Source organism: Melanaphis sacchari, unplaced genomic scaffold, assembly GCF_002803265.2.
Source record: "Melanaphis sacchari strain LSU unplaced genomic scaffold, SCAv2.0 Contig81_pilon_pilon, whole genome shotgun sequence".
NCBI classification, from domain to species: domain Eukaryota; kingdom Metazoa; phylum Arthropoda; class Insecta; order Hemiptera; family Aphididae; genus Melanaphis; species Melanaphis sacchari.
The window spans coordinates 72902-89316 of record NW_020271579.1 but is presented as its reverse complement, the minus strand read 5'-3'; the positions used below and the strand labels follow the sequence as shown (position 1 = coordinate 89316).

Sequence of the window (16415 nt, the reverse complement as noted above, 5' to 3'; positions counted from 1 at the left end):
TATTACTAATCATTTAATTTTTTTTTAAAAAATTAAAATTTAATTACATCTACTCTAGTAATTAATTTTATTATACTTAAAGATGAATAGTTCGCTGAATTTTACGCATATATTTTTTACATTCAATCCACTGACTGATTCTGAATAAGACCACCAAATATCAGTTATTTAAAAAAAAATCCATAACAGATAATATATTTAGAATAAATTAGTTCTTATATTATAGTCTAAACAATTCATCAGATAATAAATCTTATAACATTTTAATAAAATGACTAACTTATCAGAAACACTGTAAAGCTGATAACTTGAAATATTTATTTGTGCATTATAAGTAGATAGTAATTTATTACATCCAATTTTGAAAGAAAATACTGACTTATTTTACAAAATATTTAGCTTAGTATTGATGATACACTTACAATAGAAATAGTAAACAATTGACATTAATTGAATACTTTAAATAAATTTCGAAAAGTGATTCTTGTTTGCATTTTCAAAATAATGTGTGAGTTATGTTTTGTTTTAAAATTTTCTATAAATTTATATATTGAACAATTTATCAGTAGCTAGGTTTTAAATATTAAGAACAATCAAAATAATAAGTTAAATTTTAAAGGTACAAATATTAAACATATAAAAGTATATATTAAGTTTATATTATATGTGTAAATATATTACCATTAATGCATTTAGAAACAAATAGAAGAAATTTTTAATTTATTATTTACTAACATTTATATTTAATTATTTATCAGAGTTAAATTTTAAAAATTAATTATGATCCTATTAATTTTACTTCTTAAAATATAATACCTATTTAACAATAAATCTTTTATTATCAGTATTTACTATTTTAATTTTTAATACTTATTAAGATGCTGTATTTAAGTTACTTTATTTTTAAATTTAATGTTGTTTATTTATTATTTTATTTTATTATTATGTCGTTTCTTGCCATTTACAGTATTTAAAATGGAATATAATTTGTTATAATTAATAAAAAATATTTAATTTTATGTTATTAAATTAAAAAAAAAAAAAAAAAACATGAAAGCATTCATTATATGATTTATTTGATAAAATTGTACTTGTGTTTATAAATAACATTTATTATACATGTTTGATTGTTATTTCATTTTACTATTATCTCAGAACTCTTTAAGGTTTGTTTAAAATATGATTTCCCACTCTGAAGTTCCCTTAACGTGTGGTGTTTTCAACAAATTGCCAATCATATTTCCCAACGCATTTAATTTATGAAGATTATAATTAAAAAAAAAATACATTTTAATTTTTTAATACTTTGTAGAAAAGTATTATATGCATCCTAGTTCTACTATAAAATTTGTATTATATATTGTATGGTTGTGTCCAAAGAATTTAATTATTTATCTAAAATAATATATTCTCGGTAAAATTGTTTTAACAAATCTATTTATTTTTTATAAAATGCAATGGTGCCTTAATTTATGGTTTATGATATGCTTTGCAAGTTGAAGAGTTGTTGATACTTTTGAAATATAAAAATACTTTTTCAGTTGTACTGTTTTATTGATTATAATTCATTAAGCATAGACTAATGGCCAGCAGCTAATAGACTGTAATTCAAAACTAGATTGTAGAAGGCAAAAGAAAACTGGATTGTCTAAATATGCAAAATGGATTACCTAAAGATTTAAAAAAAATTTTTTTGTTTGGACCTAATTTATTTATTATTTTAATCTTCTTGACTCCGATAGAAATTACTTGCCAACTCCTAGTATATTTAAATCGTAGTGCATAACTGTCGGAGGTAGATGGACCATGATAAACATTTAATATCTTAGTGACAGCACAATGTATTTTTTTAAATATTTGAAGCATAGATTTTAAACAATGAATATATACATTATTTATGTAAAAATTTATAAATACAATTTTTTGTGTTATTAGTTATTACTTATTACCTACACCTTTACACTTTAAGTATGAAGGGATTGAAATATTTAGATGATTTTTATATTTAAATCATTGATAGTTAATAATGTTAGTATAAATATTTTTCAACGATAATAAAATTATTAAAACAGAAACTGATTACAAATATGTGTTAACTAGAAGGTGAAATGTCAAATTATACATAGCATCTCTATTTAATATTAATTAATAATTATGTATTTTATCAATATTGATAAAATAGGTCAGAAGGTTTAATAATTTTAATTACTGTTGTTTACAAGTGTCTTTAGTGCTTCATACATCATAAAATATAAGAAAAAAATTAAAATATTATTATTCGTTCAACACACAAATGTAGTTTATTGATAAACAAAAGAGTTACCTATGATATGAAACATAATATAATTTAATGTGTAGAACACTATTATTGTATTTGATATTAGGTAAAGTATAGGTACCTACCACAAAAAAATTATTTTTAAATGTTTTATCATAAATATTATTACATAGGTACCTATTATAATGGGAATTATAATATTTAATTTGAGGTGAAGTCTTATTGTGAATTTTATAGTCAAATAATCAAAACAATTTCGGATATAGTTTGTAGCGTTTTTTTTATCATATTATAAATTTATAAATATAAATTGTAATATATCTCAACAATTATTTGAAGAAGAAATGACAAGAACGGAAAAATTAATTTTACATTACTAATAACAATTTATTAGAACTAGTGAAGTGTAATAATATTTTAAATAGAAAAAGAGATGAATGGTTCTCATATAAAGCCATAAAGGTCATACAATCATACGGTTAATTGTTTAAGTCAATTTGGAGAATAAAATTGAGAAATGTTTTTATAATAATAGCATTATTAGTGGAAAGAGCATTTAAATCGGAATAATTATAATTAAGAGAAGAAAAAAAGTAATTTAGATAAATTAGATACATATTTTCTTCGGGTACCACAAGGTTGCGAATGTTTTATCATTTTTAAAATACGATTTTACTTTAACATTATATAACTAAGTAACAATTTGTCTTTTTTTTCTAGATTCCTAGATTTTATATCATTTTATATTTATATTATTAACAAAATTGTGTATTTGCAAATATGTATGTCGTGTGGTATTTGTGCATAATATACAGTCTACTTTATTATTAATAATTTTTAAAAATATTGGCATTATTTATTTATTTTTCTATTTGGATTATTCATTATTATAACCTAAACGTCCTAAACGCGAATAAAAGGTTTTATACGTTAAATACCTACCTACCTACTTAAATTTTTTTGTGTACAATCTAACAAAATAAAACAATAAAAGTTATTTTAAGTACCATAAGTACAGCGAACTTATTATAAATATTTCAGTGATAAGATACTGATAATTATTTCTAATAAATTGATATGACCATATGGGTCTACAATATATCGAGATTTACAATATTTTATTTATGTTATTTTTTGGCAAAATGTGCATTTATTCATAAAAATCTCCAATTATGCAAAACTATGCAAAATAAAATTGAATGTATTTGATTCTATGTCATACAAAAAGAATTGATTACTGGGTCCATAGGCGGAGATCGAAGAGTACTCTAAAAAAAAAAAATGAATTAGGTATCGAAAACCTTTCAAAGTATTAATAGGTATCTATTTTGCAACAAGGCAAAGAAAAATTAAAGTACTCCCCTAAAATTCAATCAAATATCCGCCTATGAGGTCTGCAATGTGCACGATTAAAAGAAAAAATATGTAAAAATCATAAATATCTTAACCCTAATAATAAGATATTTTTAAGTCTATGTTGTATAACAGTAATTCATAGTGAAAAAGAATAATACATATTTTATGAAATAAACGTATATGTATCTGCATGAATGCGTATTTTTGCGAGCTATAAAATTCATAGTGTGCCATGTATTCGAATAATGTATAATTATTTTCCTAAAAACTATGAATAATCTAACCTGTGCATAAGTTAAAATAGCAACCTTTGAAACCGCAGCGCAGTTTGTGGTCGTTTAATCGCGCGACTCATTACGGGACGTTTTCTGAAGCGAAATTAGAATTTGATTTATTTTGGTCGGGTGTATGTAATGTCCCATAAAAAAATCGACAGAGTAGTGAGTACTCAAATGTGTTATATACTTTTTAGCTACATAGTACATAATTGATATACTATATAATTATTACTAATATAATATTACTTTCACGGGTAGAGAGCGCAGAGCGTTCTCAGTCAGTTTAATATATTCTGTGGTATGGTGTTAAGCAGCAGCTGTTCCTGTATCACTACCGCAGTACCGCGCGTGTTTGGCGTCAGGAGTAATGTAATGGTGGACGAGTCTGCACTTTGCAACGTTATTGATTGGTCCGTCACGCAATTTCGCTATTCACAGTTTCGCACAAAATAGCAACTAATGGTAATTTAATATTGATACAGACTATTCGAGTGTTCTGTAAGTTTTGTTTAAAAGAAGTTTAAAATTTTTTTTTTTCGTCGGTCATCTTAAATAATCATTATTTAATATTTCGACGCTTAATTATTTTAGTAAACGAAGGTTCAGTCCTTTCATTTAATTGTTTTGCTCTATCGGTTAATTGCTGTTATTATGAATCCATCTGTTTGAAGGGCAGTCACTAAGCGTGAGTATAATTATTATGTATTTAATTTTTATAACACATATCCATGACTAACGAAAAATTATACAAAAAATATGTTATAAATTTATAATGTACTTATTTGTTATTAAAAAATTTTCAATTTTTTTTCTTTCATTTTAGTCTCTCAAAATGGGAATGAGTAAGAGGACAGCGCTGCTTTCAGCTGTCATAGTGACATTTGGTCTTGGTACATTGTACTTGGGGTAAATCAAAATAAAAAAAAATATAATTATAAATATTGTTTTAGTATTTAAATAATCTGTTTATTTTAAAGATTGAATATGAAAACTCCACGCCCTACAAAAGATCCTAACAGTTGGGATATTCTTATATTCACACAAACGTGGCCAAACACATTATGTTATTCATGGAAAAGTCATAATGCTTCACACACATGTAACTTTCCATCTGACAAGACTATTTGGACAGTTCATGGCATATGGTTTGTATAGTTTTGATTTTTGATTTCTAGTATTTAAGAAATATATTACCCTTATACTTTTAAGATATCAGACAAATAGGCTAATGGTACTAGACACTAGTACAAACATAATTTCATTTAAAATCAAATTAATTTATTCAAATAATATAAACTATTATGTCAAATGTAAATTAGGTCCAAAAAATTCTGTCTAATTAGTTAATTTCCAAAATGAAAAATATATAGAATTTTCTAATATTCACGAGAAATTAGTATGGAAGTAGAAGCATGATTTGGTTTAACCAAAGACCAAAGATAAAAGAAAAATGAAGTACTATAAGTTTCTCATTTCAAAATTGGCAAACTATCACAACTAATTACACATTCACATCTAAATACCTTTATATTTATAGCCTATAGGCAATATAATAAGTATTTAGAAAAAAACTTAAATCTCAATATTTGCCTTAAGTCACAAAATATCAAAATATACATCTTAAATCAATAAAAAGTCAAACAGATTTTCTTTCTTTTCTGTTTTATTAGTTCAGATTTAGAAAAAATGTATTGAAAAATTTTAAATTTTAAATTAGAGGTTATATTAAAGTTGAACTTTATTCTTTAGACCTACAATTTTAACCATTGCATTTAAAATATATTATTTACATAACTTGTAATCACATTTGTTGAACATTTTCCCACAATTATTAGTAGTTCTCCTAGCATTTAAAATAGCATAAAAAAAAAAAATAATAAAACCGATATATTTTGTGATATAATAAATATTTAAAATCCTATAATTTAATTATTTTGGTAGCAGTGTCGTATGCTATCTACGTATAAAATAATGTACACGCGTGGTTTTATGGTATAATCTTTATTTGTTTTAAACTACAACAATACTTCATGGATAAATTAAGATTATTAATGAATGTTCTCTATTAAAGTTGAAAAGTATTTATTTATATTGTCAAAATTTTTTGTTATATTTATGGAATGCCACCGTTCTTCTTTAAGCTGCCTTTTTAGCAATTTAGTGGCACGGTGTAATTTTATATCATGTTTCCTTTTATGTCGCCAAATATATTTACATAGGTATTCCATCATTTGAGTTTCAGCACCTGTTTCTGGATCAGTAAAATTATTTTTATGATTTACAGTATTGTGTATATTTAAACTGCTGTAAGTTTAATAGTTTTTCATTCATCTGAGATAAAAATGTTCACATTTTTTGTTTAGGCCTACAAAATATGGAACAGAAGGCCCGCAGTTTTGCAACAAATCTTTAGTGTTTAATCCTGCTTCTATTTATGGTATACAAGATAAATTAAATCAATATTGGCCAGATTTAGAGATTCCACTTAGCAATACTACAGAAGGAAATTCTTCAAGCATGATGACATCGCACAAAAAAGAAAGTATTTGGTTTCATGAATGGGAAAAACATGGTACATGTGCTGTAGTACTGCCAGCTTTGGACTCAGAATTTAAATATTTCTTTCAAGGCATTGAATGGTCTGAAACGTACAATATGAGAGACGTTTTAGCCAAAAGTAACATAAAAATAAATAGTACATTAAATGTAGCTGATTATTGGAAAGCTGTGAAGTCGGTTTTAAAAACAAATTCATGGGTTGAATGTGTATTTAAACATGTAAGTTTATAATTTGAATATATAAAAATAATATTCATAATAAATTATAATTATCACAAATAATTTTAAGAATAAATTAAAATAATTTGAGATGGTGATTATTATTTATAGGATACAAAAGAACAATTGTTGTCTGAAATAAGGATATGTTTTGATAAAACTTTAAGACTAATTGATTGTGATGGAATTATGAAACCTCGACAGGGGTCATCAAAGAAGTCTCACATATTAACCAATTGTGATATGAAAAAACCTATTTTGTACTTGGACTATGTTCCAGAACAAAATATTTCTACTACTGCTAATTCTACAGACTCCAATTCTACTTCTACAAACTCTAATCTTACAAACTTTAATTCTACTGTTGATGAGTAAATTACAATTATATTTATTAGCTTATAATTTGCTTTTTCTTTTTCTATCTTTTCTGATATATTTAAAATTAACACAATTTTTATACATTATAATGCTACTAATCGCATGGTGATAAAAAATAAAAAATAGACAACTTTCCAAAATACTATGTTTTCAGGCATTCAAAGCTGTTGTACAGGTTAAAACGAAAAGTATTTAATCACTCAAATGAGTGGATAACTAAAAGGCCTCATCACTTTAACAGATCACATTCACATCAGCCTCGCACAAATACTTCACATACTTCACATAATCATAATTTAAATCGATCAAATTCGTTCCCTTATATACAACGGTACATCATTTTTATTAGTTATTAATTTAATACATTTAACACAAAAAAATCTAAACAGTTTTTAAAAACTTGAAATATTAATCAATATTAAAATTATTTTAATACTTCCTATTAGAATATGTATATTGTTGGAACAATATTAAAGGTAATACTAAAATTTGAGCTACACCAAAAACTATTAGGTATTTATTTAAATGGTAAATGGTATTTATTTTCAAATTCCAAAATAGGTCAAATTATTTTCTATAATTTTAAAAAAGTTAGTCAGGATACTTAAACCACCTGGTGATGGGTACTATACTATTTTATTTTTAATTTAAATCTTTAGAAATTACTATTCTTGCTTTGCTTATCTTAGTACAAGATAGTATAGTATTATTAATTTGAAAAGCAGTAATATATAGTTTTATAAATAGATTTTGAGTTATAGATTTAATTAAGTTTCTTCAATATATTTCATGCTTATCTTTCCTAGTATTTAAGTACATAACATATTATAATTATAAAGATTTTTTTTATGAAATAAATTATTTCAGTTTCATGTAATTTTGTCTATTAATTTTATAATACTATTCAATCATAAAAATATGTAATATGTATGTTTACTTTAATTTACAACTAATTATTATTTTAAATGTAATATATGATTGTTATTTATCTATTAATTTAAATGGGCTCAAGGGCTCAAGTATAGAACACAATTATTAAAATATATAATATAAACATGATATGACAGTAATTAACAATGTATAATCAATCTACTAAATACAATATTCATGAATCATGATGAGGACTATTGCATAATTTGGATCACCTAAGATATACATTTGTGTATTTAAACTCCAATATTAATATAATGCTCATTTTTCAATTAATTGACCTGAAAAATGAATACATTTCAAACTAGGTTTATGGCCTACATAAAATAGGCATTAAAAAATTAAATTGAAATTATGCTATTGGGCGAGTAAGAACTGGTTTTAATTAAGAATAAAAGTAAAATTATTTCAATACCTATTTATTCATAAATTTGTATATATTTATTTATTATTGATAAATATTAAATTTTACATTTAAGTTATAATAACTATTTTTCATAAAAAATGTATTAAATCAATAACATTTTTTTAAGTTTGAAATCGTAACATTTTTATCATGTGAAAAATAATTATAAAAATTATACATTTTGATTTTGGTAATAATAAGTCATAATTGTTTGAAGTGTATAGGAAATATGCTCTTATTGCTGAGATGTTTTAAATTAAATGAGTTACAATTTATTTGAAATTTAATGAGATATACTCAACTGTAGTCAACTTTTTGATGTTCAAAGTATATTAAAGTATTTAATGAAATAAAAATCTATTCCTCAATGATGAATAATAAATATACAGTTTTAATAAAAAAAAGTATGGTTTAAATCTGCTGCCAAAAGAACTTTGTTATGTTGTAGGACATTTTACTTGTGTAGCAATAAAAGAATACCTTAATTAATAAAGCTATATTTTGTTATCTATTTAAGATAAATATGCAATATTTAAAAAAATTACTTATTATAAAGTTTGTTATACAATTATGAAGTATAAAATGTAGTTTAAATCGATATGAACAGTTTATTTTTTGCCCAAGTAATCACTATTTCTATTATTTAATTTATTATATTGATACATTTAGTTGCTATTTAAATGTACTTGAATACATTATTAAATACAATGATTATATGTTTAAATCCAATTAAGTGCACATATATCTATATGTTATAGTATGAGATGTGTAATTGACAATTGTGTTTAGGGTTTCAAATGTATTGCACATTTGTTGAGAAAATATCTTTTATTTTTATATGAAATAAATCAAAATAATTTTTTTTATCATTAAATTGCTAGGTACTAGTTTCAATTTAATATTTTTTTCTTAGAATATTTTTCTTTTTTTTTTTTAATGGAATGTTTGTTTTTCTTTTCTTTAGTATTCATACATATTATATTTTAATCATGAAGGTTATGGTTTACTAAAAGAGTACATTATTGATTATAATAAATTTTTTTATATTATTTTTATTATGCGGATATAGCAAAGAATGGGATATATTGGTATTTTCTCAATCATGGCCATATACTTTTTGTCACACTTGGACTGTTAATTCAGATACTCACACATGCAACTTACCAGCCAATCGAAATCAATGGACAATACATGGAATTTGGTATTTATAATACATCTATTTAACTAAAAATACATGTTTTTCTAATTATTTTTCTTGTTTAATTTTAGGCCATCTAAGATTGGTAGCTTTGGTCCAGCTTTTTGCAACAATCAAACAACATTTAGTTTACATTCTATAGATCCTATTATTCCAGAATTACACAATCGTTGGACAGAAATAAAAGGGTCAAAGACATGGTCAAAGAAACGAGAAGGTGATTTGTGGAAACATGAATGGATAAAACATGGATCTTGCGCTAAATCACTGTCAGCTTTAGATTCAGAATTTAAATATTTTAAACAAGGGTTAGATTGGTCCAAACAATATGTACTAAGTGATATATTGGAACAGGGAGGCATTAAGCCTAATGGCAGTTATCCAGTTAATCAAATTTGGCATACCTTAAGAACTGCATTGGGTAAAAACCCACGTATCGATTGTTTTTATGAAAGTGTATGTTTTATATTTAAAATTTTAAAATTTGTTGTGTCAAATAATAATTGAAATAATTATTTTTTTAGGGTACCAACACACCTTATATTGATGAAGTGCGCTTATGTTTTGACAAAACATTGTCATTGGTTGATTGTGATCCTTTTAGAAGAAACAGCAATAAACCATCCACAAATTGTCCTTATGATAAAAATATACATTACTTGGGAGCTGTAGTTTAATATTTAAATATCCTATAAATGTAAAATTATTATGTGTCGGGTTATGTTATGATCAGTAAGATCTGGATAAAATAAATAATACAAGATATGAATGTAATGTAGTCATGTCACTTTTAACTATAATATAATGTTTTAATTAAAATTTCAGTTATATTTTTAAATTCATAAAAAATTTTCGAACAGTATATTCTCGAGTAGTTGTTTAAAATGTTAGTAATTAATCTTGTATTAATAGATACATTTTAAAATCTTTTTTTGTTAAATATTAGCAGATTTGTTTAAATGAAGCTTTGTATGTTTTACATTTTAACTTTATAATTATAAATTTCTATATATTTGTATATTTTGTATTTTACTTACATTGCTTATTCATATTATTGAAATTTGTATCATTTATATTCTTATTTTTAAAAGATCAAATCTATTTATTAGGTATCGTCCTAACACTTATAGAAATATATATCAATTAGTATAATATTAATATTATTAAAAATTAAAAAGACATTAAACTAAATAATTAAGTTTTGAAAAAAATATTAAAAAAATCATAACTATGATTAAAATTTGTTCAAATATGTATATCAGTTATCTGTTTTAATCAAATAATTTTATTATTATTAAATATTAGGTAATTATACATTTATAATATTTTTATTTATATTTTGTTAAGAATAAAGGCTTCAATGACTAGATCATCCAACAATTACTCTTACATTAGCATAGTATCAACCACTATTAAATATTAACAAAAGTATATTAAAATTTTTGTACTATTCATCATCAATGAATTATCAACAACAATTTATAAAATCTCCATATTTATCCATTTATTTTTTTCTAAACTAAAAAACGATAATATAGAACCGTTTTTTAAACATTTTCGATTCCTTTTTGGCATCAATATTTTTACCATGATATATCTCCATGTATGGAAGTAACTAATTGCCTATCGACGTTCCTGGTCATAAGTGGTACAATAGGTTTAGTAGTTTAGTTTTAACATGTACCTATACCTATTATCTGTAGTATTTGCACTATTATAATTTATAATCAAAACCATTTAAGATGAGCGAAAAAAATAGTCTGAATAACAAAATATAAATGAAACACTTAACACTATCATATTATTTTTGTATCCAACGTTATAGGTATTAGATTTTCCAAAAATAAATAGGATTGTTTAGAACTTTAGATACTTCTAAAAATAATTCCAGCTACATTATAATTGATTATTGTTTTACTAAGGAACAAATCATAATATTTATTTTGAACATTTTTACTTATTTTGAAAGTTATTTTCTAGTATAATATGTGATATTATTGTGTATTATTACATATTACACATTATGTTCATTTAATGTATTAATTGTATTGAAAATATTAATATGGGGCGAGATTCCCAGTTGAAGAAAGTCCCAGTTGGCCCAGGCCATATTTCTGCCTATGCAGGTCAATCTTTAATTCAAATTTTGTAGATAATTATCATATAAAATATACTTTACAGTAAGTTTATTCGATACGCATTTGGATTTAGACTTATTAGTTATAAAAGTGCCTAGGTACTTAATAAATTTAAATGTATTTGACTTACTTGAGGGTATTTATGATAGAGAGTATATATAGGTACTCTCAAATAATTTACTGTATTTTGAGCTTTTAATGAATGAAAAAAATAATTCATACTAAGAGTCTTGTCACATAACTTATAAATTATAATGTACATTTTGTTATTTTAAAGTTGAAATATCATATCATTTTTAATATACTAAAAATACTTTTAATATTGTGATATTATTACATATTATGTTCATTATGAATGTTTACATTATAATTAAACTATTAAAATGTAAATAATTAGAATTAATAAAATAGTCTTAGACCGATATTAAGTAATATGATTTAATAACCATATTCTCGTTTACAATTTAAAACTGAAAAGTGAAAATTACATTTCTATAAAGGCAGTTACGTTTGATGACTGATAACTGATAAGTTGAGGTTTAGCTAGAACTAGGAGGTAAATATAGGTATTGACAATAGGAAATTGAAGGACAAAATTCGATTCTGTTTGGATAGATAAAATAATTATTAAAATATAAATAGGTCCAATTTAAGTACCTAGCTTTTTAAAAACATTCTTAATCTTAATATTTAATTTCTGACACTGAACTTTTTTTAATTGAGTATACCTACTACTTACTAGGTAATATTAATAAATATGGTTTGGAAATTTTAAAACCAAAAAAAACAAAATATACATGAACAATTTTTAATTATGTACAATAGTTAGGTATTAAAACTTCTAAAAAATATCATCTAATGTTGTTTATATAATATACACTAAAACAAATATAAAAATTATGGAAAAATAAATTTATAATTTTTCAAATCTAACAGAAAATTGGCTAGCATTTTGATATCTGATTGAAATGAAAAAATAGTTTAAAAAATAATGTTAAATGTCAGTAATGTATGTACAAAAAATTTATTAGCAAATAAACAATAAATAATGAATAGATTTACGATAACTTATCGACGAAAAAATGGGTAATATTTTAATCTATTAACGCGATATAGATTAAATACATATCGCATCGATTTGGTCTAATTGTTTGACTGCAACAATGAAAATAAATATCTACTTAAATTAATATTAAGTTTAATATTCGATATTATTTGAAATACACAAGTAAATAAGTTAATAAAAAATTAATCCGTTTTCTTGAGTTATTAAAGCTTAATATGCGTACTAAAATCAATAAAATATTTATTTTTCCCCTAATACTGACGAAACATACAACATAGGAATTAAAATTTTCTCTTTTTCAAATCACCATTATAAAAATCGAATTTTTAACTTGGTCTACTATAAACCGAAAGCATATAAAGCAATATATATATAACTTCTTCAATTTTCGAGTTTTATCTATAAATAATAACATATTTAACATTCTAAGTATATTAGGATATAAATATATATTATATTTTATACATACTAATTAGTAATTACTAATAATAAGTTAAACGGTTAAACAATATTATATTTTGTTGTCTATAATATATGTTTATCTATAGTTTATTTTAAACGTACAATTTACAATGTTATGTACCTACACGCAATTTAAAATTATAGTAAAAAAAGATCGAATTTCTCTTTCACACAAATGTCAGTTTCAAATAGTTTGCATATATCTCTATATAAATTAAATCTAAGATAATAGTATCACCACCTATTTTTTCTCAAATTGATTCCACATCCTTGTTGTTACCGTTAACGAATAAGGATTATAAAAAGTGAAAATAATATTTAATTACCTACATTGGTAATTTCATGCGTATTTTAAAATACAAACAAACTAGAAATATAGTATATTATAATAATTGCTTACTTATATGGGCAATTTTACTGATGTTTCTGGAAAGTTGGAAAAATATATAAGATTTAGTTGAATATATTATCTTGGAATGTTTTGACATAATGTCATAAAAAACAAAAATATCAATTAAATTTTAGAAATAACTATAATTTTGAAACAATCTGAGTTTATTTCACTGAAACAAAAAACACATTTCAAGTATTTACATCCAATATCCAAATGGTTATAATTTTTACATCATACGAGCTATGTTGTGTAGGTACAGTGTACAATCTACTATGTCAACGCCCATTACATTCGCAATACATACCTACTGGCTACTTAAACATAATAAATAGTGATAGGTGTCACTGAAGGACGCCCCTGTAGGGTACATTTGAACATATCGAATGCCTTATTTATACCTTATGTAATTTATATTATATTTATGATGTCTACTATAAATTATATTGTATTTAATAATTTGTCCTTAAGTTTAAAATGTAATTATATTTTAAGTACTTACTTATATAATAATCTAGAGCCGCTAGAAGTTCAGGTTGTAATTACACTCACCGATATTATCGGTGTTGGTAGAAGTAAAATTGTGTGGTTTTAAATGGATGATTTTCCCATCAAGAGAATGTCAGCGCACTGTTTGTTTTCTTTCCCTGGCCCATGCATAACACAAACAAAACGCATTTACGCAGAATTATTTTTTCGATGTTTTTGAGTACCTAATTTTAGAGTAAAATTATTTATTACAAAAATTATAGAGATAATATTTTTGAGAGTATGACATACCGATTTGTCTAAATGTTATCTCGAAACAATTTTAAACATCAATTAAATTCATATTTTTTTAAATTTTATTTTGAAAGTTGAATACCTACTAAGTCAAATAATAATAAAATATAAAACCGATATCTTAAACCTTCAAAAATAATATCTTCTATATTTTTTTTAATATGTGTATTTACTCTATGATTACCCAAAAACATTATAAAAATGATTCTGCGTAAATGCGTTTTGTTTATGTTACGCATGGGCTAGAGAGAGAAAACAAATAGTACGCTGACATTCTCTTAATACCGATTTGATAAAAATATTGTCTTAGAGCAGGGGTTGGCAATTAAATTCTATGGAGGTCCAGAAAATCAAAAAAAAAAAATTCGAGGGCCAGTAAAAACTAAAAACTCAGATATTAGTTAATAATTGTTGTGTTATTGCAACTATTATTGTAAATAGCAATAAACGATAAACACTATCGTAGTCTCTAAATACATCATAAAATAGATAAAATATATATTATGTGTAGAAAACCAGCATTATTAAAAAAATAAATATTTTTTGTGGTCCAATTATTTTTCTTTTGCGAACCGGATTTAAGCCGCCTATTGCTATTGCCGACCACTGTCTTAGAGTTATACATTTATAAATTATTATCAATCAATGCCACCCATTTTTAAATAACGACTGAGCGCATATTATTATGTATTAATAATAATAATAATTATTATATAAATAGTTTTTCCGCTAATGGCCAAGTGTATATAGATATCGGGATATATTTCACGGTCCAAATATTAATAACAATACATGTATATATAGAGATATAAGTTATGTACCTATAATCTACAACCGTTCTATAACACATTATGTAGTATATACCTACCTATTATATCTAATACAATAAGTAGGCACGCCTGAGAAACCGTGTTAGTCATCAACAGCGATCTGCAAAGTCTGACAATTCTGACGTAAATACTTGCAGGGCGCAGGCTATAATATGGTGAACTTTATATTAGTATATAATGTTATATTTCAATTTCCATTATACAGGCAGGTATATGTATACGTATTGTATGACAAAAATGAAAATAGTATCTTTATCTTAGGTTGACTGAAAAATTCTAATAATTTTATATATTTATAGCCTGTAGCCACTTATACCGATTTCGGGGATTACTATTTCTGGGTGTGTTTATCATTAAAATAAAACGAAGTTTTAAATTTCTAAATTATTTATTTGCAGGTTGAAAAAACTATAGCCGGTATGGTATTTACAATATGATATGAATTTTAGAAAAAAACGACAGAATGTGTTTTTACTCGTATGATTTTTTTAAAATGAATTAAAATGTATACAATTTACATATACCTTTATATTTTTAAGTTAATTATAATGTACAAATCACAGATATAATACGAATAATATATTGGTACAAACCATAAAATTAATAGACTTTGAGAAAATATTTGTAATTTTAAAATATTTTTACTGGCTTAAAATAGTTTGTCATATCTATCTATACATTTTAATTGGCAGTTACCGATCTGTACAGGAACTGTATTGCACACGGCTAACAGTGATATTTTTTTTCAGTAAATCTCAGGAAAACGTTTGACGCACCACGCGTTCTTTCAATAATTATTATAAATTAAAATAAAAATAAAATAATTTTTTTTTTAAATAAACACTTTAATAGTTAACGATTAAAAAATTATTTTTAATATCTATAGTCAAGATAGTCTCCCTACTTATATATTAAATTACGAAAAGTTACAAAAAAATTAGCCCCGAATATTATTTTTTCTTCTTCAACGCGGTATCTAAATAACGTTCGTCGTGGCTCGACGGCTTTCAGTGGAATACACACACGTATTATATCATTATAATAATCCCCGATCGTTAAAACAGCGTACTACCACAGCTATGGAGTATGAAGAATTATTTATCGCGACATAGCTAGTACATAGTGTATACCTATGTTTACTCA

The 16415-nt window shown here is 24.0% G+C and overlaps 1 protein-coding gene across 3 annotated transcripts; it reads left to right on the top strand.

Annotated features, from left to right (window-relative positions):
- The first annotated feature begins 4231 nt into the window (after positions 1-4231).
- On the top strand, positions 4232-10568 carry LOC112602054. 3 transcript variants are annotated; one of them, XM_025349969.1, is made up of 10 exons: positions 4232-4410; positions 4504-4597; positions 4736-4818; positions 4890-5057; positions 6276-6690; positions 6802-7061; positions 7223-7399; positions 9474-9605; positions 9674-10058; positions 10127-10568. In XM_025349969.1, exons 3-10 carry the CDS (start codon positions 4745-4747, stop codon positions 10277-10279), a joined length of 1764 nt encoding a protein of 587 aa, XP_025205754.1. In that variant the 5' UTR covers positions 4232-4410; positions 4504-4597; positions 4736-4744; the 3' UTR covers positions 10280-10568. The 3 variants fall into 3 exon arrangements, with proteins under 3 accessions (XP_025205754.1, XP_025205753.1, XP_025205755.1); XM_025349968.1 differs by having other exon boundaries at positions 4232-4597; XM_025349970.1 differs by lacking the exon at positions 7223-7399 and having other exon boundaries at positions 4232-4597.
- Positions 10569-16415: the final 5847 nt, after the last annotated feature.

Coding starts and splice junctions, on each gene's coding strand:
- LOC112602054 (XM_025349969.1), top strand. CDS start 4,745: ATGGGAATGAGTAAGAGGACAGCGCTGCTTTCAGCTGTCATAGTGACA. Junction 7,062..7,222: donor TTTAATTCTACTGTTGATGA/GTAAATTACAAT, acceptor CTATGTTTTCAG/GCATTCAAAGCTGTTGTACA. Junction 10,059..10,126: donor TCGATTGTTTTTATGAAAGT/GTATGTTTTATA, acceptor TTATTTTTTTAG/GGTACCAACACACCTTATAT.